Genomic DNA, 23,696 nt, shown 5'->3' on the forward strand with positions numbered 1-23,696 from the left:
CGGGGAGTGAGTCGAGAATATTAACTCTTTCTTATGCCCATGTCTAATCATTCACTTGGTGTTATCAACTCTATTTCCTAAATATCTCTCAAGTTAGTCCATTTTCTTCATCCCTATGGCCATTGGTCTAATTCAGACCTGTGTTCTTTTACCTACTGAGAAGTCTCTTAATTGGCATCTGAAGGTGTTTTTATATAGTTAATATCATTATGTGAATAAAATGGAGGAGGCAAAATCTCCCATGTAATTTTTAAGGTAACAACCTGAGTAGTGCTTTCAAGAAATCTCACGTAAATGAAATTCAGTAGGTATTTTCCCAGCACGTACGTTTTGTCTCAAACCAGGCTGGGCTCAGGGAAAGCCAAGATCAAGCAGAGTCTTTTCCCCAAGGGCGTCACAGACTGATGGAAGGGCTTATGAATATAAATGCTTATGAAATCAATGCATTTTATTGTGGCTGATGCCACACAAAACACTGGATATCTGCCCTGAGGAATTTTGGTGTTTCCCTGCACTGTCAGAGAATTACTAGATTAGACACAGAAATCTCAGATGGGTCACTGAATGAGGAAAAGCAAACCTGCCCAAACCACTTCATCAGATAGTCATGCCTTACCTGACATGCCCTACTTGAGGGAAATTATGAGCTTTGTTTTTTTCAGAACAAATATTCTTTTCATTACATGACTAATGAAATTGAGGTTTATAAGGAAGTTGTTGTATTTCTTTGCATGATTTCTAAGGCTCTTTAAAATAATTTTGCCAGTGAATTAACATTGCTTACACTAAGTGCAAAAGTTGTCATGTTCAAGGGAATCTGGTTTTCAGAAAGCTGAAAAGTGCCCTGAACTCTGGGGACCAAGGAGGAGATTCAAGGAGCAGACAAACAGTTGGCATTTGTCTGTACTTCCTTTTTCTTTCTTAAAAAAAATTTTTTTTTTCTTGTTAGCTTCTGTCTTAGGACACATATTGTCTCTCACTTTAAGTAGTCCAACATTTAATGAGTCCAATCACTAGTTGAGGTTTGGGGCTCCTAATGAATGGAATGCTCAGTTATATAATATTTTCAATTCCTAAGCTAGTGCGTGGAAGAAGGAGGCCCTGGAATGCAGAGGTTGCACCAGCTGGATGTGTGACCTGAAGCAGGTGCTGAGTAATTGCTAAGCTCACTGCATCTTGTCTCTTTCCTCCTGCCTTCTAGGATGGCAGTGCTCCCTATGGGGCCAGGTATGTGGGCTCCATGGTGGCTGATGTGCACCGCACCCTGGTCTATGGAGGCATCTTCCTGTATCCAGCGAACCAGAAAAATCCGAAGGGCAAGGTAACTCTCCTTTGTCTGCTGGCTGAACCCATTCAGGGAACCAGTCAGAATTCGCTTTCTCATCATGCCTGCTTTTTGGCTACTGCCCTGTTCTTGGCATGTCTGTCTGCGAGTGGGCAGGTGGAAGAGAAACAAAGTCTATATCCCATTAGTGAATTCTGAGGCTGTGGTAGAAGGTATGGAGAAGGAGGTGGCTGAAGTTGTTGTTATTGGTGATTGTCACTGGCCTTCAGTTCCGCGGGCCTCACTCCCCTCAATTCACTGTGAGTCAACTGTGTTCATCTCCCACTTTCCCAATGCTGTGTCAATCTTTTAGCTTCATCAGCAACTGATTTTGCATCATAGATCCTTTTGAGAATTTAATGAAACTTATGGACCCACTTCCCAGAAGAAAATTACACGTAAACATACACATTACATATGTTTTCAGGGGGTTCACGATGATCTGAGGTCTACCCAAAAATTCCCTAGAGAGTTCCCAAAGTCCAGACTAAGCAGTTCTGCTCAAAACTCATTCAATATTTCTGGAAAGGTAGCTCCTGGAAGGTCTCACTGCAACTTTATGATCCCAATGCATCTGTTTTGAATAGACACCGCCATGGAAAGGTGTCTGATTTTTAGCCAGTCACAGAATCATAGGTAAGTAGACAAATCCAGACAAAGGCCTGTCGTATTCTCTGACACACTAACAAGTAGCCACATGTATGTCTCTCAGCACGGGCGACCTGAATTTTTGGAATGCCAGATTCAAAGCCACGATAAGAAATCTAACACAGCACATGAGACCAGAGAGGAGATTTTAATATGCAGATTGGTATGTCAGGCATTTTTTTCACGTGAGTGTTTAGCTCACCTATACGAGCTGGTTGAACTAAGAGTCACAGATAAATCTGCACAAAAGGTGCTGGAGGAAAGAAAAGTGTTACGGAATATTAAGTGAGATAGAGTAGAAGGTGTGGAAATTCTTTTTTTTGGCTGCGCTGTGGAGCATGCAGGATCTTAGTTCCTTGACCAGGGATTGAACGCACGCCCCCTGCAGTGGAAGCGTGGAGTCTTAGCCACTGCACCACCAGGGAAATCCCCTATTTTTTTTTTTTTAAATGTGGAAATTCTTAAGTAGAACTGCTCTTGCCACGTACGCATTTCCAATGGGGAGAACATTAAGACTAATTATTACTAATTATTAAGATGATTTAAAATGAGTCTGAAAATATCCACATATAATTACAAAAACATTTCCATAAGCATATATAATTGCATATATAGATCTATATTCATAGCACCATATTGAAAGTATCATTGGTTTCTGACCTCCATGTTTTAGCTCTCAAGGTCTCTGTGACCACATTTGTGTGTGTGGGTGCGTGGTTGGGTTCTCTTCCTATGTGCGCTTGTCTCTGTAGAGCAGTGTAGATTTTAATCGTGGAAAAAAAATAGATTGCATGGCCTGCAGGTCAAGGCACCATGAAGATCCGGACATTGTGTTTTAAGATGCGTTTACTACAACAATGGCATTTTAAGGTCAGAACAAACCTTGCCTCCGAGACAAGCTTTATGCAAGAATGCCGTGCTTATTTATTTGTTTACTTATTTATTTATTGTATCTGAATCAACATGATACAAACAAAAGCATGGTATGCTGTTTTCCCAAAATGGCAATAAATGCCCTCTACAGTCTTAATTTACTTTCTCCTCGATGCCTGGCTCTCCAACCCAGATTGGAGATATTTTGTTCCTTTCTTTGAAATAACAATAATTTAAAAATCAGCACAAGATATAACTATTTTCTCCAAGTAGTTTTAACGAATGCATTTCAAGAAAAGAATGGAAAGAAAAAGGCTGCACAGAGGTAGATCTTTGAAAGCTCATTGAAGAAAAGGAGAAAATTTTTTTAACGACAGATTTTGTACCTATGGGGGAAGGAAGGAGAAGATAGTATGATACTGAGTCAGAGCGTGCAGCTAGAATGTCACCCTGAATCTAATGTGATGTGTGTGTGTGTCCGCTGTGGGTCAGGGGATGGGGAGGGAGTCAGAACATAATGACAGAAGTAGACCCAGAAAGGACATTCAGTCAGCCATTTCAATTCAATACACCATATTCTAACTGGACACAGGACAGACACCAGCTAGTTCTCACAGTGCCTTTTAGAAAGGCATTTCTTCCTCAGAATAGGCTCGACCCTGGACCCATGTACCTGGCCTGGCAAACAAAGGTGCAGACTGATTCCCCCCGCCCCATTTCTGCCCTCCACTGGGAGCCCCTGTGCAATGTACACGGTAGCCTTGTTTGGACACTCTCTACATGTCAGGCAGTACTAGGAATGGAGATGCCACAAAGACCAACCTTGACAGACCCCTCCCCTGCCTTCAAGGGAGGGCGTCCAAGGAGGAAGGCAGATGTTAAACAAACTTCAGAGTCAGGACTGTTATGAAAGGGGAAGTATAGGATTCTGTGGGACAGCATGCAACGAGAGAGTTAACTAACTTAGTCTAAGGGGCCAAAAGGAAAGGCCATTTAAACACCAGCAAACTGTTCGGCCAAGTTGACACTTGAGATGTTCCTCCCCACGATGCCGGCCACTGTGGTTATCTTGAGAGACTGGCCAGCACTCCCGAGGTGACCTTCCGATCCCATCCAAGCTTGACTCTTGACTGGCCATAAGGCTTGGCATATAGAGGCTCCTAACTGGGCCCCGCAGAATCAGTTTACCTCGTTGCGGAACCAGAGAGAAATGAGTACCTAGATCTCATACTCCCAAGTGAGAATGCCAAGCTCTCATAAGCACAAAGTCACAAGATAGGTAGATATCGACCAGAGGTGTCCCCAAAGGCATATGTGATGAGCATCAGCTGAGGCACCCAGCCTTCTGGAGAGTGTAGGGCTCGGGCAGCCAGCTCCGCTGAGATGAGCAAATGCGCTCACACTAATGGGACAGCAGTTGAGTAGTTGGAATTCCTCGTGGAGCTTTAGGGGCATGGCTTGGGAATTTTGACAACTTGCAACACTTGTCCACCTGACTCTGTTCCTCTGCAGCTCCGGCTCTTGTATGAGTGCAATCCTGTGGCCTACATCATCGAGCAGGCAGGAGGCATGGCGACCACAGGCACCCAGCCTGTGCTGGACGTGAAGCCTGAGACCATTCACCAACGAGTCCCCATCATTCTAGGGTCCCCGGATGATGTGCAGGAATATCTCACCTGTGTACAGAAAAACAAGGCAGGCAGGTAGTGAGTCTGACCCCTCAAGCCCTCTTCTCTTTGTGTTATACCTTGTTAAGGACCCTAGATGAATGATAGGTGAATGAATGCTGGTGATGAGAAACAAAAGGCAAATCCACCAAATCACATCCAGAAGAGCAGCATCCAAGTGCTCACGATAAGTCTAGAAGCCAGAGGCGAGTCTGTGGTCAGTGTAAAGGGCTAAAAATAAAACCCACATGTGAAAAGAACAACTTTGATTTGTCTTCTGTCATGAACAATGGCAAATAGTGTTGTGATTCTAAGTCTATCAGCCCAAGTAATCAGCAGCTATCCACCTGTGGGCAAAAGGTACAGAGATCAGTTAAGAATTTGTCTTGGTTTGCTTAAAATTTGAACCTAGTGTCTGAGTCCTATAGTGATTAATTTCCTTTCTTATAAAATAGATATGTATATTTTATATATATACTTATTATATATACTTATATATATTCAAGGTATATAAATATATACATTATATATATTTAAATATATAAACGGCTGACTTAATTTCTTAGAAGTTTTTGTCTTATTGCGGATAGGTTTTGAGTTAGAAATCTCATGGGTATTAAATTCTAAAATTTTGGATCAAGGCTTTATTAGGAGCAATTATTTGGATAACCAACAACTATTTGAATAGAAAAATGTGGTCACCTATTGACAAAGCCACATGCTAATTAATACCTGCTTTTCTCAACCTCTTGACTTTTCCTTTTCAATATTTTCAGGAAATATTTTAATCTATCCTAGGCCCTAACCAGAGTGCACTGGTTAATGACCCTTCATTTGTCCTAATTATGTCTAGATTGGGACGGGGTGGCATATGCATCAGAAATCTCAGCTTGCTCTTCCAAGAGTTGCTATATATGTTTATGGACCTGGAGGCCAAAAATACCTAATGAAATATTCACAAACAAATCCAGAAATATTTAAAACAAAGATACATCAGGACAAAATCGGCTTAACTCCAAAATTCAAGAATTATTCAATGTTAGAAAATCCAGGGACTTCCCTGGTGGCGCAGAGGTTAAGAATCCGCCTGCCAATGTAGGGGACACAGGTTAGAGCCCTGGTCCGGGAAGATCCCACATGCTGCAGAGCAACTAAGCCCATGCACCACAACTACTGAGTCTGCGCTCTAGAGCCTGTGCTCCACAACAAGAGAAGCCCCCGCAATGAGAAGCCCGCACAGCGCAACGAAGAGTAGCCCCCGCTCACCGCAACTAGAGGAAGCCTGCGGGCAGCCACAAAGACCCAGTGCAGCCAAAAATAATAAAATAAATAAGCTAATTAATTAAAAAAAAGAAAATCCATTAAATAATGCATTAGATTAAAGCAAAAGGCAGTGGTGGAGAGGTGGGGGCTAGGAGAAACCATGGGAAAAACATTCCTTTCCCACTTTAGCTTTGGACAAGGTGGTTCATACCACCCAAAGATGGATTTCAATTTGGATATAATTCAGGATTCAGTAGTGTTCCTCAGTCCACCTCTGCTTGGCAGCAGTAACAGAAGCAGTAAAATTTAATACGTAATCGAAATTTTTTCATCTTCCTCCACGAAACACAAAGATTTTCTAGGAAAAATTCTGATTCTAACCAATGGGCTTTTAATGCTTCATTAGACATTTCATCAGAAACTTATATCTCAAAGATTCAAACGGAAGTCTTCACTTCTTAGGAATAAATGGATCTGGTGAGCACATGGTTTCAGGACTACACAGCCAGGAGGGGAAGGATTTTTTGGAAACGAAGGTGAATGATAGCACCTTCAATCATGGTCTATATTGCTTTGATGAATGTGGTAGGTGCTCAGGGAAAGATCCGTTCACTCACTACCCTTCTTCAAGTTTGAGACTCTTGGTCCCTGCACCTCAAATCTAAGAATGGGAAACTAGGGAAGAGTATGGGACTCGCATTCCATTCTCAGTGGCTACATATCAAAGATTTGAGGGCATTGGTGCAATGGTGCCTGGGTGACCAGTGCTTTCATAGGCAGGGTCTGGAAAGACCCTCAGAAAGAAGTTGGTCTCTCTGGCCGAAGTGATCTGAGAATTCCTTTCCTCTTGGTTTCTCATTCCCTCCTGATTGCCTTCCCAGTTTAGATGCTTTTGTCTATCTCAGGAGAAATCTAGCTGTTCTTTCTATTTTCCAGCAGCCCCCAAAGTACCCTCTACAGGTCTGGCTCCACTTGGGGAGGGTGGGACCATTCACTGGTTTCTATTGTATTTTGGGCAGATGAGCTTCAGCAGCCTGGGGAGCAGACCCATTAACACACCAAAAGGAAAGAAGCATTTTAATAGATACTCTTTAAAAATAAGAAGAAAACATGGTGTTTCAAATCAGTGGGACATGAATGACTGGTGTTTGAGTAATAAGCTAGTCATTTGGGGGGAAAAAAAATCCAACCCAAAACCTTGATCCGCAAACATGTTGCAGATGCATTTCAGAATTAAACATAAAAAATAAAACTCTCAAGTATGGCAAAAAGATAAAGAAGAATATATGTATGACCTTAAATGGGACCAAAAGACACAAAGCATAAGATATAAAGGAAAGACAGATGTGAATATATCAAAGTAAAAACAATACACCACGTAGTTAAAAGACAATTGATAGCTTAGGAGAAAATATTTGTAACCTATAACAAAAAATGAACATCAAGAATCATACATAGGGCTTCCCTGGTGGTGCAGTGGTTGGGAGTCTGCCTGCCGATGCAGGGGACATGGGTTCGAGCTTTGGTCTGGGGGGGATCCCGCGTGCCGCGGAGCGGCTGGCCCCGTGAGCCACAATTACTGAGCCTGCGCGTCTGGAGCCTGTGCTCCGCAACGGGAGAGGCCGCGATAGTGAGAGGCCCGCGCACCGCGATGAGGAGTGGCCCCCGCTTGCCGCAGCTAGAGAAAGCCCTCGCACAGAAACGAAGACCCAACAAAGCCATAAATAAATAAATAAAATTTAAAAAAAAATAGCAAAAGAAATCTGAATGAAGTATGGTCTTTAAAAAAAAGAATAAATAGCCTTTAAAAAAAAAGAATCATACATATTGAGAGGAAAAGGAAACTATCCTAGAGAAATAAACTAAGGATATAAAACTGCAATTTGCAGAAGAGAAAACACAAACAGTCAATAAACATGTGAAAAGATGGTTAGACTCCCTGATGATCAGGGAAATGTAAATAAAATAACATCACTTTTCACTTATCAGATTGGCAAGGTACAATGAAGACTGAAAACATCAAATGTGCTAACAATGCAGGGAAATGACCCCGTTTCCCCTGCTGTTGAGACAGATGGTGGGGCCAGCCTTCTGGGAAGGCAATTTGGCAGTTCTGTTTAAATGGACAGCCCCTCTGACCCAGTAGTCCTACACTTTGGTATGTATAAAACAGCCTATATTAGTCTTTTAAAAATTAAGTATTGCTTGTAATGGCAAAAAGATGAGAGCAATTTAAATGTCCACCTGTAGGGAGATAGTTGGTTTGTTGTGCAGCAGTTTAAATAAGTTGGGACTTACAAACCCACTCCAGTCTTTTATGAATATGGAAATAAATACCTTAAATAGTTTTATACAAAGGCATTCTTAACATCAAAATAGACAAATGCAGAAAGAAAGAAATATATCAGCTAGCACCCTAAGGTCTTTCGTTTCTTTTTAACCTGATGAGAATTAACATGTTCTTTACTCTCTGGCTTCACTTTCATGAAATGAAATCTAATCGCTTTTTTTTTTTTTTTTTTAAGTGAGGAAGAGAATACAAATGAGAAAGATATGGAGGGAAGGTAGGAAATGGTGGGTGGGTCTATATATCAGTCAGGGTTCTCCGGAGAAACAGAGCCAATAGGGGACACACACACACCTATGTTACAGTCTTTATTTATTTTTTAATAAATTTATTTATTTATAGCTGTGTTGGGTCTTCGTTTCTGTGCGAGGGCTTTCTCTAGTTGCGGCGAGCGGGGGCCACTCTTCATTGCGGTGCGCGGGCCTCTCACTGTCGCGGCCTCTCTTGTTGCGGAGCACAGGCTCCAGACATGCAGGCTCAGTAGTTTTGGCTCACGGGCCTAGTTGCTCCGTGGCATGCGGGATCCTCCCAGACCAGGGCTCGAACCCGTGTCCCCTGCATTGGCAGGCAGATTCTCAACCACTGCGCCACCAGGGAAGCCCCTATGTTACAGTCTTGAGGCAGAATTCCTGCTTCCTAGGGAAACCTCAGTTTTGCTCTTAAGACCTTCAGCTGACAGAAGAGGCTGAAGGGGTTCAGGACAGGCCGTCTCAAAATGTGCTGCTTTGACATATTGATTATTTTGAGCTGAAGGCACTTGAGAATCAGCAGATCCAGCAGATCCAGGAAGAGCTTTCTGATCCGCCCTTTCTACCTAAAAGCAGGTCATGAAATTTCCCATGAGAGATGTGCCCTCCCTGTACCAGGAAGAGAAATACATGCTTGTCACCAGAGACTGGGAGTCAACACGGAAATGGATCTGTGTGAACAAACCTGCTAAAATAACCCATCTTCCACTAGTTTTGCACCCCTCTGCCCCCATATACAGCTTCTAGTCACTTCCCCACAATTACTGCCCTTAGGCCAAACCCCTTTGTCTTGTAATTTTTTCACAAATTTATCATTTCTTTGCCTAAAGGGTATAAAAGCTTTCAGCTCTGGTCACTTCCTTGGAACTTCATTCTCTTGTAAAAGTCCCCATGTATGTAAGATTTAATAAAATGTGTATGATTTTCTTCTGTTAATCTGGCTTATGTCAGTTTAATTCTTAGGCAGGCCAGACACCCTAAGAAGGTAGAGGAGAATTTTTCCTTCCCTACAGGCCCACTCACATCATCGAGAAAAAACTTTAAAGTCAACTGATTGTAAATGTTAATCACTTCTACACAGTATCTTCACAGCAACTTCTAGACTAGTGTTTGACCAAAGAACTGGGCACCATAGCCTAGCCAAGTTGACACATAAAATTAACCATCACAATCTGAAGTACAAACGAGGAAAGATAACCAAGCTATAATCATAGGGGAAAAGGGCATTTTGCAAATAGATATGACGTGATGCCACTTTCATAAAATAAAATATAAAAAAAATGACAAAACTACATGATCCAGTCCTTCACATTTCACTAGTGGCTATAACTTCTGTGCAGTCTGCCAAGACCTACTTCTGTAATTATCTGCACACACACACACACACACACACACATGAACCAGGTACCATGCCTGGTGCTAGGGATTTAGCTGTGAAGTAGACAGAAAAAATCCCTGCCCTCAAAGAGCTCAGGCCTGGTGGATGGGACACACGTGTAACTCTGGGGATAAAGCACTGTGTGTTTGCTTTGGAGCCATTTAGAGGAGCTGCCACTCCAGAAGTGAGGAGTCAGGCAAGGCTTCCCAGTGGAAATGACGTTTAAACTGAGGCCTGAAAGTGGGACTAGAAGCTTGTCAGGAGAAGATTAGGGAGGACGGAGAAGACAAGTGACAGGGATGAGCCCTAGAGGTGAGGGGACAGATGGGCAAAGATTTGAAAATGGTTAGAGTATGATTTATTGGGGGCACAACTGGTAATTCATTATGGCTGTGGGGGGTAGAGTGTGAGGAGGGTAGTGAGAGATGAGGCTGGAGGGGTAAGAAAGGCCCAACTCATGCCGGGTGTTTTGAGTTGGTTAAGGAGTATGGAGTTTGTCCCGAGGGCAACGGGGAGCCACTGATGAGTTTTAAGCAATGGAGGAACAAAATCAATATGCATTTTAGTAAATATTACCTACAATATAGACAATGGATTTGAAGTAGTCAAACTAGATACTTGTTAGGTCACCGTCAAGAAGGTTAATGTCATCATCTTGGCAAAAGTTGATGGTGATGATGGCCCTGATCAAAAGCCATGAGGATGGAGAGAAGTGTAGGTGTTTGAGAGCTCTTCATGAGGGTTCATGTATCGGTGATTGATTATGTGTGTCAGAGAAAGGGAGAGGGGAGGAATGTAGGATATGGATGGACGTGCCATCCACAAAGCCAAGGAGCACTTGGAGATGACCTGGTTCCGGGGAAAGATGATGATTTCAGCTCTGTACGTTGGAGTCTGAAATGTCTGTGGGTTAGCTGAGTCAGGATGTCTCGTAGGCAGTTGGATACATGGGTTTGGAACTCAGGAGAGGGACAGGAAGTCATCAGCGTGGAGGTGGCACCTGAAGTAATTAGACAAGATGAGGTCATTTGGGAGGATCTGGAAGGAAAGCCTTACTTTAGGGATGGACCTAAGTTAGGATGAGAATAGAAGGTGAGGAAGTGGAGGATAGCAAGTTTAGACAAGCTGTTCAAGGGGTTCAGCTGGAAACAGGAGGAGGAACATAATGCAGTAACTGGAATAACCCAGGGTTAAGAGGGGTTTTGCTTGCTTGTTTTATGATGGGCAAGACACACTTACATCTTTAAAGAAAAAAAAAGAAGGAACAAAAACAATGAAAAACAAAACTGCATGTGTGTTTGGGTAAAGACAAAGCAAAAGGACTGTTAATATCCCTGAATTAATAATTGTGGTTGTTCCTCTGAGGTAGGGGAATATTTAAGGGGATACATTTCCAAAATGGGCCTTTGCTTTATCTTCACTGCTTGACTCTTAAAACTCTGAGAATGTGTTCATATAATGTGGATACATCAATTATTCATTCGTCCAGAGAGCAGATCTTGTTGTGTGCCTGCTTTGTGCCAGGTACTGTCTTTAGTGCTGAGGATAGAGAGGTGAACAAAACAGAGCTCCTTGTCTCTGTATGGGTCTCTGTACAGACCAAGTGCTGATGTGTGGAAGAGACACAATAAACAAAACCAACAAATAAAATGTAATAGCATGTCAGATGGTGATAAATGCTATGGGAAAAATAAATCAGGGAAGGGGAGAACAATACTACCAGGGGTTCTTTTAATTTTAGTTCCTGGTAAAGACAGGCTTCACAAAGAGGATGACATTCCAGCCAAATCCAGGGGGAAGGGAGGAGCCTTGTACACACCTAGGGGAAAGCCTTATAGCGAAGGGGACAAAAAATACACAAAAGTACATTTAAACTAAAAAAATTTTCAAAACATTAAAAAAAACTACTCTATGCATGTTTTTAAGCATCCTACTTCCAGAATCTCACTCACCATGTCTCAGGAATGGCCTGACGCACATTTTTTGTTGTTGTTGTTGTTTTATTAATTTATTTTATTGAGGTATAGCTGATTTACAATGTTGTATTAATTTCCACTGTACACCAAAGTAATTCAGTTATGCATATATCTATATTCTTTTTCATATTCTTTTCCATTACGGTTTATTTCAGGACACTGAATATAGTTCCCTGGGCTATACAGGAGGACCTTGTTTATCCATTCTATATATAATAGTTTGCATCTGCTAATCCCAAGATCTCAATCCATCCCTCCCCCCACCCCCCCACACCCTTGGCAACCACAAGTGTGTTCTCTATGTCTGTGAGTCTGTTTCTGTTTCATAGATAAGTTCACTTGTGTCATATTTTAGATTCCATGTATAAGTGATATCATTTGATATTTGTCTTCATCTAACTTACTTCACTTAGTATGATAATTTCTAGGTCCATCCATATTGCTGCAAATGGCATTATTTCATTCTTTTTTATGGCTGAGTAGTATTCCGTTGTATATGTGTACCACATCTTCTTTATCCATTCATCTGTTGATGGACATTTAGGTTGTTTCCATTTCTTGGCTACTGTAAATAGTGCCGCTACGAACCTTGGGGTGCATGTATCTTTTAGAGTTATAGTTTTGTCCATATATATGCCCAGGAGTGGGATTGCTGGAGCATATGGTAACTCTATTTTTAGTTTTTGAAGGAACCTCCATACTGTTCGCCATAGTGGCTGCACAAATTTACATTCCCACAAACAGTGTAGGAGGGTTCCTTTTTCTCCACACCCTCTCCAAGCATTTGTTATTTGTATTCTTTTTCATTATGGCCATTCTGACTGGTGTGAGGTGGTGCCTCATTGTAGTTTTGATTGGCCGGTGCACATCTGATAGCTGGGAAAGTGAGTAGGAAGAAGATAAGTGCAGGTTGCCACCAGGTGAATTGTTAAGTCCACCTGAGACCATGTTCTCTGGCCTGTTCCTTAACAAAAGAGCTTCTCAAGGGGTTTTTTGTTTGGAAATGCAGCTCATCCCCGGGAAGCTATCTTCTTCTTGGAAGTTAGACTGACACCCGGGACAATATGACAGTCATGTGACAAAAGGCTCACAAGACATCCAGGGACAGTGAGGATGGTGGGCCAGCAAGGGCAGACCAGGACTACCTCCTACCAAAGGAAACCAGAAGTTGCCACAGGAGACAGCCTACATTCAGGAGGCAGAGCACGAAACCCTGGAAGAGCACTTGTTATCAGAGATCAGGACTTTAGTGTCAAAAAAGACCACAGGGGCTTCCCTGGTGGCGCAGTGGTTGGGAGTCCGCCTGCCGATGCAGGGGACACGGGTTCGTGCCCCGGTCCGGGAGGATCCCACGTGCCGCAGAGCGGCTGGGCTCGTGAGCCATGGCGGCTGAGCCTGCGTGTCCGGAGCCTGCGCTCCGCAACGGGGGAGGCCACAGCAGTGAGAGGCCCGTGTACCGCAAAAAAAAAAAAAAACAAAAACAAACCACAGTATTTCCCAGCATGAGTTAGGCCATTTTGTGTCACCACTACTTTTTGAGCAGCATATATAATATGAAGTTTTCTTGGGGCTGTGAGCGGCCGTTGACGGTGGTAACCGCAATGCTGAGGGGCGATGGCCGGGGATGCTAGACCGTTCCGAAGTCGCGCCGTAGGGCGCTTTCCACTCGCCCTGCCTGTGGGCGACTTGAGCAACTTGCATTTTAAGGAAGAGAAAATCAAACCAGATGCCAATGGTGCTGTGGTCAAGACCAATGCTAATACAGAGAAGGCAGATGAAGAAGAGAAAGAGGACAGAGCCGCCCAGTCCTTACTCAACAAGCTGATCAGAAGCAACCTTGTTGCTAACACCAACCAAGTGGAAGTTCTGCAGCGGGATCCAAACTCCCCGCTCTACTCAGTGAAGTCCTTCGAGGAGCTTCGGCTGAAACCACAGCTTCTCCAGGGAGTCTATGCCATGGGCTTCAACCGTCCATCCAAGATACAAGAGAACGCATTGCCTTTAATGCTTGCTGAGCCGTACGTGTCCTGATGCAACTCTATCCCATTTTTAACCTCCCATGTTTTTTTTTTAACTTTTATTATTTTAAAAAACTATACTAGTAATACATGCTCATTTTAGAAAAGTTAGAAAACAGTGAAAAATAAGAAAAAAGAAATAATTTGTAATCTCCCTCTCCCCTACACTATTAATATTTGGAGTAGAGATTTCTAGATGTTTTTCTATGTAAACTTGCATATGTATACTTTTTTCTTAAAGGAACCATATAAAATGTTTAAATGTTTTTTTGATACGATAATTACATAATAATATTTCTATGTTGGTAAATACATTTATATCATTTATATACACCATGATTTCATTATATGGATAAGTAAAATATATCTGTCAAATGTAGAAGACAAAAACCAAACAGGGTTCTAGGAGACCAGAATAGTACAATTGCTAAGGTCATTTTCTGGTGCAATGCTTCTTACTCTTTCATAGGCGTTTGAATCTCATAGGAATTTATTAAAATGCAGATTCTGATTTCAGTAAGTCTGAGGTGGGGACTGAGGTTCACCATTTCTAGTAAGCTTCCCGGTGTTGCTGGTACTGCTGGTGTCAGACCACATTTTGAGGAACAAGGTTCTAGAGCATGTTTATAAAAACTGATCCCTACATCACATATGATTATCTAAATTTGTACTGCATATAATCCTAAATCCCCCTTTCCCTATTTGTCTGAAAATAGATGCTTTAGGTCTGTATTTTCTCAAAGTTTTTTTTTGTTCTGTGTCATAATGTATTTTTCAAGATGGATAATGTCTTTTGAGCATACTTAAAAATGAATAAATTGACTGCTTATTAGATTGTTAAAAAAAAGAAGAAGATATTAATTTTCACCAAGTTAAATAGAAAGAGAAGGAAGCAAAGCTTGTTTTCAGTGCATTTTAATGTATGAGAATGTTTTGCTATGAGGTATTGACGGTTCCTGGTTTGCAGCGCTGACCAGTGCCTGATTTAGATGAGAGAGGATATGTGAAGAAGGGAAAAGATACCCAAACTTCTTGTGTCTTTTCTTCTGCTTGCAAATCTTTAAATCCAAACTTCTCCCGTCTTAGCCAACCATTTCCTTGTGGATTGTAGCATTTGAAGCATGTGAGGAAAGGTCAAGAACCATTGTGAGCTGAGAGATTTCTTACTTATCTCTCCCTTATGTTCAGCAAGTCTGACTTGTCTTTGGTGGTGTTTTTGTTTTTTTTTTTAATTTATTTTTGGCTGCATTGGGTCTGCTTTGCTGTGCACGGGCTTTCTCTAGTTGCGGTGAGTGGGGGCTACTCTTCGTTGAGGTGTGTGGGCTTCTCACTGCGGTGGCTTCTCTTGTGGAGCACGGGCTCTAGGCGCATGGGCTCAGTAGTTGTGGCTCGCGGGCTCTAGAGCACAGGCTCAGTAGTTGTGGTGCATGGGCTTAGTTGCTCCGCATCATATGGGATCTTTCTGGACCAGGGCTCGAACCCGTGTCCCCTGCATTAGCAGGTGGATTCTTAACCACTGCACCACCAGGGAAGTCCCATCTTTGGTGGTCTTGACCAGACCACCAAAGTGCGGCTCTGCTCGCCACACCTGTGTCCTCTGGGCTGCTAAGGAGAGCACGAGGCTAGCTGTGCAGGACAAGTGCAGTAGTTTCCTGGGGCTGACACAACATATACCACAAACTCACTGGCTTAAAGTCACAGGAATTTATTCTCTCATGCCTGGAGGCCAGAATTCCAAACCAAAGTGTCTGCAGGGCTATATCCCCTCCGAGGGCTCTAGGGAGGAATCCTTTGTTGCCTCTTTGCCTCTTTCAGCTTCTGATAGTTCATGTTTCAGACAAGTTTTTTGTGTCGACTGAAAAAAAAAAAAAGCACAACCTAAAAGTTGAGAATTATGCTTTATTTGTCAGACATCCTGAGGACTTAAGCTGGGGAGACAGCCTCTCAGATAGCTCTGAGGGACTATTCTGAACAGGTAAGGGAGGAGCCAGGATATATATAGGAGTCTTTGCAAACAAACAAACAAATAAAACCAGGTAGTCAGAACATCAAAAGATTACTGTTAATTAAAGAAAACCAGACATCTCAAGTTGACGAATTTAGTGCTTTTCCATGAGTAGGAAGATGCCAGAGTCTGGACTTATTGAAACTACTCCTTTGATATGCATCTAACTATCTAGGGCCGGTATCCTGTTTTTCTCCATCTTGAATCCCCTCAGGGTGCACCGTTGGGGACAGTTGCAGTGGCAGAGGGCTTGATGGCTGCAACATCCTTGGCTTACTGACATGGCAGGCGACATTCATCCACATTTGTAAAATCAAAATTTGTTTTCAGCTTTATTTGATTCATGTCGACTGGCTTATTTTAAAAAGCTATTATGATAGATGCTGTTTGGAACTTTTCACAGTCTAAATTAATTAAGTGTCTTTGAAAGTTACAGAACCTTCTAACATCTGTTTAATCCTTTAGGTATTGTTTAGTTTGGAACTTTTCCCAAGTTTAAATAAATATAAATGTCTTTGAAAGTTGCAGAAGACTCTAATATCTGTTTAATTGTACGACATCTGAGTGGTCTTCACATTTTCATTCATATCAGCACCTAGGCATTTTCTTAGAGTCTTGGGCTGTACTTCCATGATTATGTGGACAGCAGTATGAGCTAGCCTGTCATGGTGAAGCAAGGTGACAGTCACTAAGGAGTCCTTTCTAGTGGACTTTCAGAGACTGAAGGTGGCAGATTGCATTTTCCAAAGATGGCCACAACGTCTTCCATCCCACATGCTTTTCTGCTAAGTGACTTTGCCTCTCCCCACCAGGAGGTAGACCGTCAGCCCCCTGCCCTGTAATCTGGGCGTCCCTGGTGACATGCTCTGAATACAGTGCGGCAGCAGAGGTTTCACTGGGGACTAAGACCAGGTTATAAGAAGCCTTGCAGTTCCTCACTGGGCATTCTGGCTTACGTTCTCTTGGGATGTTCCTCTCAGAGTCACCCTTCGTGCCATGGGAACCCAAGCCATGGAGAGGCCCAGGTAGGTACTCTGGTGGTCAGCCAGGGCTGAATGCCCAGCCCACACCAGCATCTAGGACAGCCATGTGAGTGAGCCTGCTTGGATGTTGGCCCAGTCAAAACTGCTAATGATTCCGGCACACGAGAAAGACTTCCAAAGTAAAACATGTAGTTAAGCCCAGTCAGGAAATTGGAAAGATGGTTTTTTCAAGCTGCTATGTATCCTGGTAGTTTGTTTTCCAGTAATAGATAACCAGAATAGTCTTTTCACTGCATGCCCCGTTGGTTCCCGTGTCCTAGAAACCTGTGTGTGGGCCCAGCCTCATCTCCCACACCTCAACCTTCCCACTTTCTCTAAATGTTGTTTCTCTTTTCTAAGGGGTTCTGACCCGGGAAGTCTCTGCTCAGATACCCACCCTTTTATCCTGTGTTACTGCCCGGCTCCTCTGGGTCCATGTCCCGTTTCTCTTCCTTCTGGTGTTTCAACCACCTCCACTAACAGCACCATCTCCTTCTCAGGGTTGGGAATGTCTCTTCCACAGGGTGATGACTGGGACGCCATGGGTGCTACATCAATTCCAGTTTGTCTCTGTGTGGTCCCAACCAGTAGAAGGGACTCAGATTGGGAGCCTCCCAAATCTTCCTGTGGCTACACTTGATCATGCTATCCCAAAACCCACAGAATTTTACTCCAAATGACACAACATCTGTCATTTTAGGTCAGAAAGTTGGAAATGTAAGCGCCCGCGAGGGAAGGCCACATTGAGGGTCCGGCATGCACCCTCCAGTGCAGATGGACTTGACCAGAGGCTGCTGGAGGTCTTGTGGGCTGAGACCCCAGTTCTCCTCCACCTCATGTCTTCGGAAGGAATTACAGGGTCTAATAACCAAATGCTTCCACCTACTCTTTATTTCCTTGAGTAGGAAGGAACATGAGAATTTTAAACCCAAAGACAGCAAATGAAACTATGTGCTTCCTTAGCCTGCGAAATGTAGGGAGTTTTTCTCTTTTAAAACAAATTCAGGAATTAGGCAGCTACGTGTAAATTAGGCTTCAGACTATCTCTTTCGATGCTTTCACCTATTGCCCACCTCTGAGGCCACAAGACTATTTCTGAAGCCCAGCCTCAAATGTGGGAGCTTATCCTTCATCGCATATGGACACAAAGACAAACATTCTTGGCAATCCATTGTGTCTGGTCCTTCCCCAGCTGCAAAGCAGCCACATAGTCTTCGCTAGAAGTTGGGGAAGATGCACCAGAAATTGGCCCTGTGACGTTCATCCTGTAACTCTGCTGGGTTGTCACCACAGTGGGTCAAATGATCATGATCTCTAAGGCCCTTTTCTTTCTTTTTTTTTTTTTTTGTGGTACGCGGGCCTCTCACTGTTGTGGCCTCTCTCATTGCGGAGCACAGGCTCCGGACGTGCAGGCCCAGCGGCCATGGCTCATGGGCCCAGCCGCTCTGCGGCATGTGGGATCTTCCCGGACCAGGGCATGAACCCATGTCCCCTGCCTCGGCAGGTGGACTCTCAACCACTGCGCCACCAGGGAAGCCCCTAAGGCCCTTTTCTTGATTGGAAATTGTATGTATATGTGTTCACTTTTCTAAAATGTGAATTTTTTCCTTATTAAAATAATTTACCTTTGTCCTTTAGATTGTTTGCCAAATTTTGTTCTATTCAAGGGTTGGGTCAGACACAGTCAATAGGCAGCTGACATATTCAGAACTATAAGAACCAGAAGGCCACACAGCCATTCTAACAGACCACTGGCACACTCAGTTATGTCTTCAGGGCCCAATTACCTTTTTTACTCTACAAAAACGTAATGTATTATAAACAGAAAGATGTACCACCTCTACTGTGAAATTGTTTTATTTTAAAGGTAAAACTTTATACATCCTTTTAAAACATGAAAATTCAAAATTCTTGAGGCAAGTCGATCATACAAAATTATTTACAATAGTATTAAAGGAGTGGCAACATTTCACCAGCATAAAATGTCACAGAATTCAAATCACAACTTGGATCTTCAATGATTCAAGTGTTTCATCCCACACAATAAGGTCTGGTTAGTTTTAAAGAAAATTCTTCCTCTGGATATTCTGTTCTCAATCCTGCCTTTGAGATTTAGACAGTAGGATAACTGGCCATGGTGGCGATTCCACAGTTGTTGTCCCGGTCTTTGGCCATCTTTATGTAGCCATCCATGCCCCAATCTTCACCCCAGCTAAAAGAAGAGAGGGTTTTCCATTTTATACAAAGAATCAAACACATTTATCATTATTAATACTTAAACAGTACCCCAGAGGCCAGGACAGATTCAGAAAGAAGCAAGAAAGACAGTTGTTCTTGTTCCTGGTTGAGTTCTAAATGTGTAAATAACTTCAATCTCCAAACCTCTCATGGAACTGCAAAATTAGAGACAGAAAAAGGAAACTCTTGGGGCCAGATGTGTTTCAGATTTAAGAAAATTTTCAGATTTAGAAATGCAATGGTGCTGGGACTTCCCTGGTGGCGCAGTGGTTAAGAATCTGCCTGCCAATGAAGGGGACACGGGTTTGATCCCTGGTCTGGGAAGAACCCACATGCTGTGGAGCAACTAAGCCCATGCGCCACAACTACTGAGCCTGCATGCTGCAACTACTGGAGCCCACGTGCCTAGAGCCTGTGCTCTGCAACAAGAGAAGCCACTGCAAGGAGAAGCCCGCGCACGCAATGAAGAGTAGTCCCCACTCGACGCAGCTAGAGAAAGCCCGCGCAGCAACGAAGACCCAAGCAGCCAAAAATAATAATAATAATAATAAATTAATTAAATAAAAAAAAAAGAAATGCAATGGTGTCAAAACTACATCAATACCCTAGGCAAGCTTGAGAGAGTACCTTAATGTTATAATCAAACATTAATATGTCTGTGCTCACCCTAAGTGGCATAAAGACTTTGGAAGTGTACTTAAGGGTTTGAGAACCTGTATCCAAATACTGATTCCAAAAGGGACTCCCATTTTAATCTCAAATGTAAGTATTTTGGGCACTTTATACCTGTTTTTGACAAGCCAGTATTTATTGTTATCTGAGTCTGCTCCTTCAAACCCATAGCCAACCGCCAGAACACCATGATCCAGGTCTTCACTGCTGCAGTATGGATCATAATAAATGCCTGGGAAAATAAAATTCAATGTTGGGGTGAGGACCTTCAAGTGACACATGACAGTAACCCAGCCTATCAACTAGGATAAGAGAGACACCTCAAAATTCAGCTAAAGGACATAAATCTAGATAAGATTTAAAAACAAGATCTATTTTTTTTAATCTAGGCTAGGGACCTAGCCTAGCAGAAATACTGGAACAATCTCTTTTGTACACTAGCGGAAATACTGGTACAATCTCTTTCGTAAACAATGTGTCAAGAGGCATAAAAGACCACTCCCTAAAACCTTATCATTTGACTTTCAGAATGTCAGTCTAGGGAAACAGCACACAACACAAAATTACTTCAGGCAAGATGTTCTTTCCAGTTTTAATTACAGTAGTAAAATTCTTTGGGAAATTTCAAAGGTCTAACAACTGGAAAAAAGTAAATTAAGCTATACGAATCAAATTAAGTAGCCATTTAAATATATTTGTGAAGTGCTTAAAATCATGGGGATATGGTTCAAGTAATGTCAAATGGACACATCAGGCACAAGTACTACATGAACAACTATGTTAAATCTATATCCCCCCAAATTATACACTGAATTCTACACACCAAAGAGTCAATCCTGCTGTATGTCATGGTGGTTTTCCAATTTTTCTGCCTAAACTTCCAGACAGACAAATGCTTACCTGCTTTATAGAACTGGAAGGTTGGATGGCTTGCATCTATAGCAACAGAGATGGGGCCCACAGTTGCCACTGCCTTCATAAGGGCCTTCTCTTGCTTAGGAATGTCCACGAAACCAGTGTCGTTGGCAGCAGAACTCTGGGGTCTGTAGTGGCAGGATTCATCCTTTCAAAGGTAATGGGGAAGAGACTTGATTAATACCATCCCCCTCCTGGGGTAGATGAGTTCAAGACAGTCTGCAGCTTAATGATTTCCAAGTCAAGTTTGTTATAAAGCATCCTAGGAGATGAAATGATATTGGTTGTTTTGAAATGGAAAAAGTGGCTGGTGTCTATTCAATGAGACATGCTCAGTCTACCTGTCCGTAAGAAACTTTTACTCTGGAGAAATTTATACTTACATAGAATGGTATGTATATTTCCACATGACACAGAAATATTAACAGCTTTATGGTAACTATCTAAACAAAGAACTGTGCAAGGCTAACATATTTTAATACTAGTTCTGACAGTCTGCAGATATAGAGTCTACAATCTAAAATATGAATTCTAAATTGGTATCTGTTTTCCCCCAAAGTGTTCAACTTTGATAACAAGATAAGGAGCTCCTTTTACCCTTCCAAAATACGGATAGGATTCCTCTGAGTCCAGGCCTCCGTTGTCCTTAACATACTGGAAGGCATTATCCATTAGGCCACCATTGCAACCCTCATTGCCTTGAGGCCGAGAGCAGTCCACCAGGTTCTGCTCACTCAGTGAAATAAGTTTGCCAGTTTTCCGGAACATCTGTCCTTCAAGGGCGCCAGTTGCACTAAAAGCCCAACAAGAACCACACATACCCTGAAAACAAAATTTAAAAGCTCTTAGTCTACAACACAAATAGCAAGACTTTGACAACAGCCCATATATCTGAAAATGCTTTTAAAAACTAGTGAATTGCATCCAAACTCTAGTCATTCACAGCAGCCCATGGGGCGTTTCCAAAAGGAAACCTCTTCTCCAGGCATTTGAGGGCTCTTGTGTCCACTTTCAGTGCTTCAGAAGGAAAAGCCTTCAAGAGCTGGCAAACAACTCTTCATCACAGCAAATGCATCTCTCATTCCAAGAAACTTATCAACACAATTCTTTTTCTCTCAAGGAAATTTGAAACCAAATAAAATGTTTTAAATTCTTGAAAAAACAAAAAACGAGTGAATCGCATGTTGTTCCATAGCCTACCATTGCAAGGATGGCAACTCTGGGCTTCCCTGGTGGCGCAGTGGTTGAGAGTCCGCCTGCCGATGCAGGGGACACAGGTTCGTGCCCCAGTCTGGGAAGATCCCACATGCCGTGGAGTGGCTGGGCCCGTGAGCCATGGCCGCTGAGCCTGCGCGGAGCCTGTGCTCCGCAACGGGAGAGGCCACAACAGTGAGAGGCCCACGTACCGCAAAAAAAAAAGGATGGCAACTCCTATTTGGCTTTACTCTTGGAGAGAGATCTGCTGAATACTGTCATACCTGATTCTTCACAGGAGTTACATAGCCTTTCTCTCTCCAGTCCATGGATGAGGGAATCAAAGCAACGACAGGTACTGGGAACACTTTCCCCTTCTTGTGCTTCTGGTTTCGAAGACCATTCATCACCTGCCTGAATTCTTCACTGGTCTTCAAGGAAAAGGAAACAATGTTGAAAAGCAAGAGGTTATTTTCCTAAAGTACTAAGGAGGGGAGGCACAAAAAGTTCATGCCACACTCACCATGTCACCAAAGGCATTCATTGCCATGGTGAAGCCATGTTTCCCTTGGCTGTATTCTTGATTGTGCAGGTCAATCATTTTCATATTCTTCTCCCACACTGTTCTCCTCCATCCTTCTTCATTCTACAGGCAAACAGGTAACCTATACTCTTTATTTCTATTTAAAACCAACCCACCTTCACCAAGTGGATTTGCAGAAAGAGAGGAAGAGAAACCATGGCCAGAGATGGCTTTATACTCTTGGGAACTGTTTCCCAGCGCCCACACAACAGGGTCGTATGCCCGTACTGTACTCAGTAATGGGTGCCACGAAGTTACTGCCCTGGTAAGAGGCAGTAGTAGCAGTAGTAGCTCAAGAGGCTACTATCTGCTATAAACTCCCAACAGCCTGGACCATTCTCTGCGGGGTTTCAGATGGACAGTTTCAGATGTTACCAACCAAGCCATATAGTTTCCTGTGTGTTGCCTTCCACAATTTCCATTGTGCATTTAAACTGAGATCAAGTTTTGGAGCCGCTAAGGCTATTCCCAAGCAAAGGGCAGTCAGGATGAGTGAAGGATTCATGTTTCAAAAGCCTAGGAAGGGAAAAAAAATGAGTATCTCATTAAACCAATCTTACTAAAAGGCCATCTTACTTTTTTCTGAGACGTTATACCCACTATGGTGGAGTAAAAACATTTATCTTCCCAAGTATTTACACAAGGACTGTAGGGGAAGGCTAAGTACGTGGATAGAAAAAAACAGCTCGAGACCCCAGTTTCCGCGCCGGAGAAGGTCAGGCTCTTCTGGGACTTAGAGTCGCGGCTAGGGTGAAGCACCCTCCCGCGTTGCAGGCGGGGCCAGGCCAGGGGCGTGCCGCCCCGCCCCCCGCCGCCGGCGAACGCTCGCCGCTCTCAAAGGATGTTGACGCGGCGCAGGGAACAGCGGGCACTGCAGCCGGCGTGCGGGGGTGCCCTGTGTGACCGGCGCCTCCTGGGACCCCTCCAAACCCCAAGCCTGGCAGTCCCGCTGGTTCCCGGGGTGACCCCGCCGCGCCAGGCCCCAGCTCGGGGTGCTCACCTGCGGCGGGCGCAGCTGCGCGCAGCCAGCAACTGTGGATCCGGGGGCGTCGGAGGTTGGGCTGTGGGCGCATGTCCTCCCATTTAAGGCTCCGGGATTCCGCTCGGCCGGCCCCGCCCCCCGCTAGCCCGCGCCGCGATTGGCTGAGATGCATATGGGCGGGGCCCCTGTGCTGGGACTCCCGGCGCCTCACGGGACTGGTCCCAACTTGGCCAGGTGCCAGCCTCAGTGGACCCGACGGCGGCGAGCTGGGCAGCGCTGAGAAGGGCGGCCGGCGCCTCCTTGGGGACCCGGATCAACTAGTTACCTCGATTGCGCTCGACCG

General features: G+C 43.6%; 2 protein-coding genes across 2 annotated transcripts in view; one reads left to right on the forward strand and one right to left on the reverse strand.

Moving 5' to 3' along the window:
* Positions 1–4,629, forward strand: part of FBP2 (fructose-bisphosphatase 2) — a 36,640-nt gene extending 32,011 nt beyond the window's left edge. The window contains exons 6-7 of the mRNA XM_081238372.1: positions 1,202–1,321; positions 4,358–4,629. Of these exons, the coding sequence (XP_081094498.1) occupies positions 1,202–1,321; positions 4,358–4,552 (315 nt within the window). The 3' untranslated portion in view covers positions 4,553–4,629. The remainder of the gene's footprint in view (positions 1–1,201; positions 1,322–4,357) is intronic.
* Positions 4,630–18,690: 14,061 nt separating this feature from the next.
* On the reverse strand, positions 18,691–23,419 carry CTSL (cathepsin L). The gene is made up of 8 exons (XM_081237722.1): positions 23,372–23,419; positions 22,751–22,887; positions 22,312–22,434; positions 22,073–22,219; positions 21,192–21,416; positions 20,580–20,742; positions 19,794–19,911; positions 18,691–18,981 (listed from the first exon to the last, which is right to left on the reverse strand). The coding sequence occupies exons 2-8, from the start codon at positions 22,874–22,876 to the stop codon at positions 18,882–18,884; spliced, it is 1,002 nt and encodes a 333-aa protein (XP_081093848.1). The 5' UTR covers positions 22,877–22,887; positions 23,372–23,419; the 3' UTR covers positions 18,691–18,881.
* Between the last annotated feature and the right edge of the window lie 277 nt (positions 23,420–23,696).

This window comes from Mesoplodon bidens (assembly GCF_964165515.1).
Source record: "Mesoplodon bidens genome assembly, chromosome: 6".
Taxonomy (NCBI): domain Eukaryota; kingdom Metazoa; phylum Chordata; class Mammalia; order Artiodactyla; family Ziphiidae; genus Mesoplodon; species Mesoplodon bidens.

What these genes read in the sequence shown, in the direction of transcription:
- CTSL (XM_081237722.1), bottom strand. Translation starts at nt 22,876, where the DNA reads ATGAATCCTTCACTCATCCTGACTGCCCTTTGCTTGGGAATAGCCTTA. An exon ending in TAACTCCTGTGAAGAATCAG is followed by an intron (nt 21,417 to 22,072) that starts GTATGACAGTAT and finishes TTTTGTTTTCAG; the next exon opens with GGTATGTGTGGTTCTTGTTG. An exon ending in CCTATCCGTATTTTGGAAGG is followed by an intron (nt 20,743 to 21,191) that starts GTAAAAGGAGCT and finishes TACCTTTGAAAG; the next exon opens with GATGAATCCTGCCACTACAG.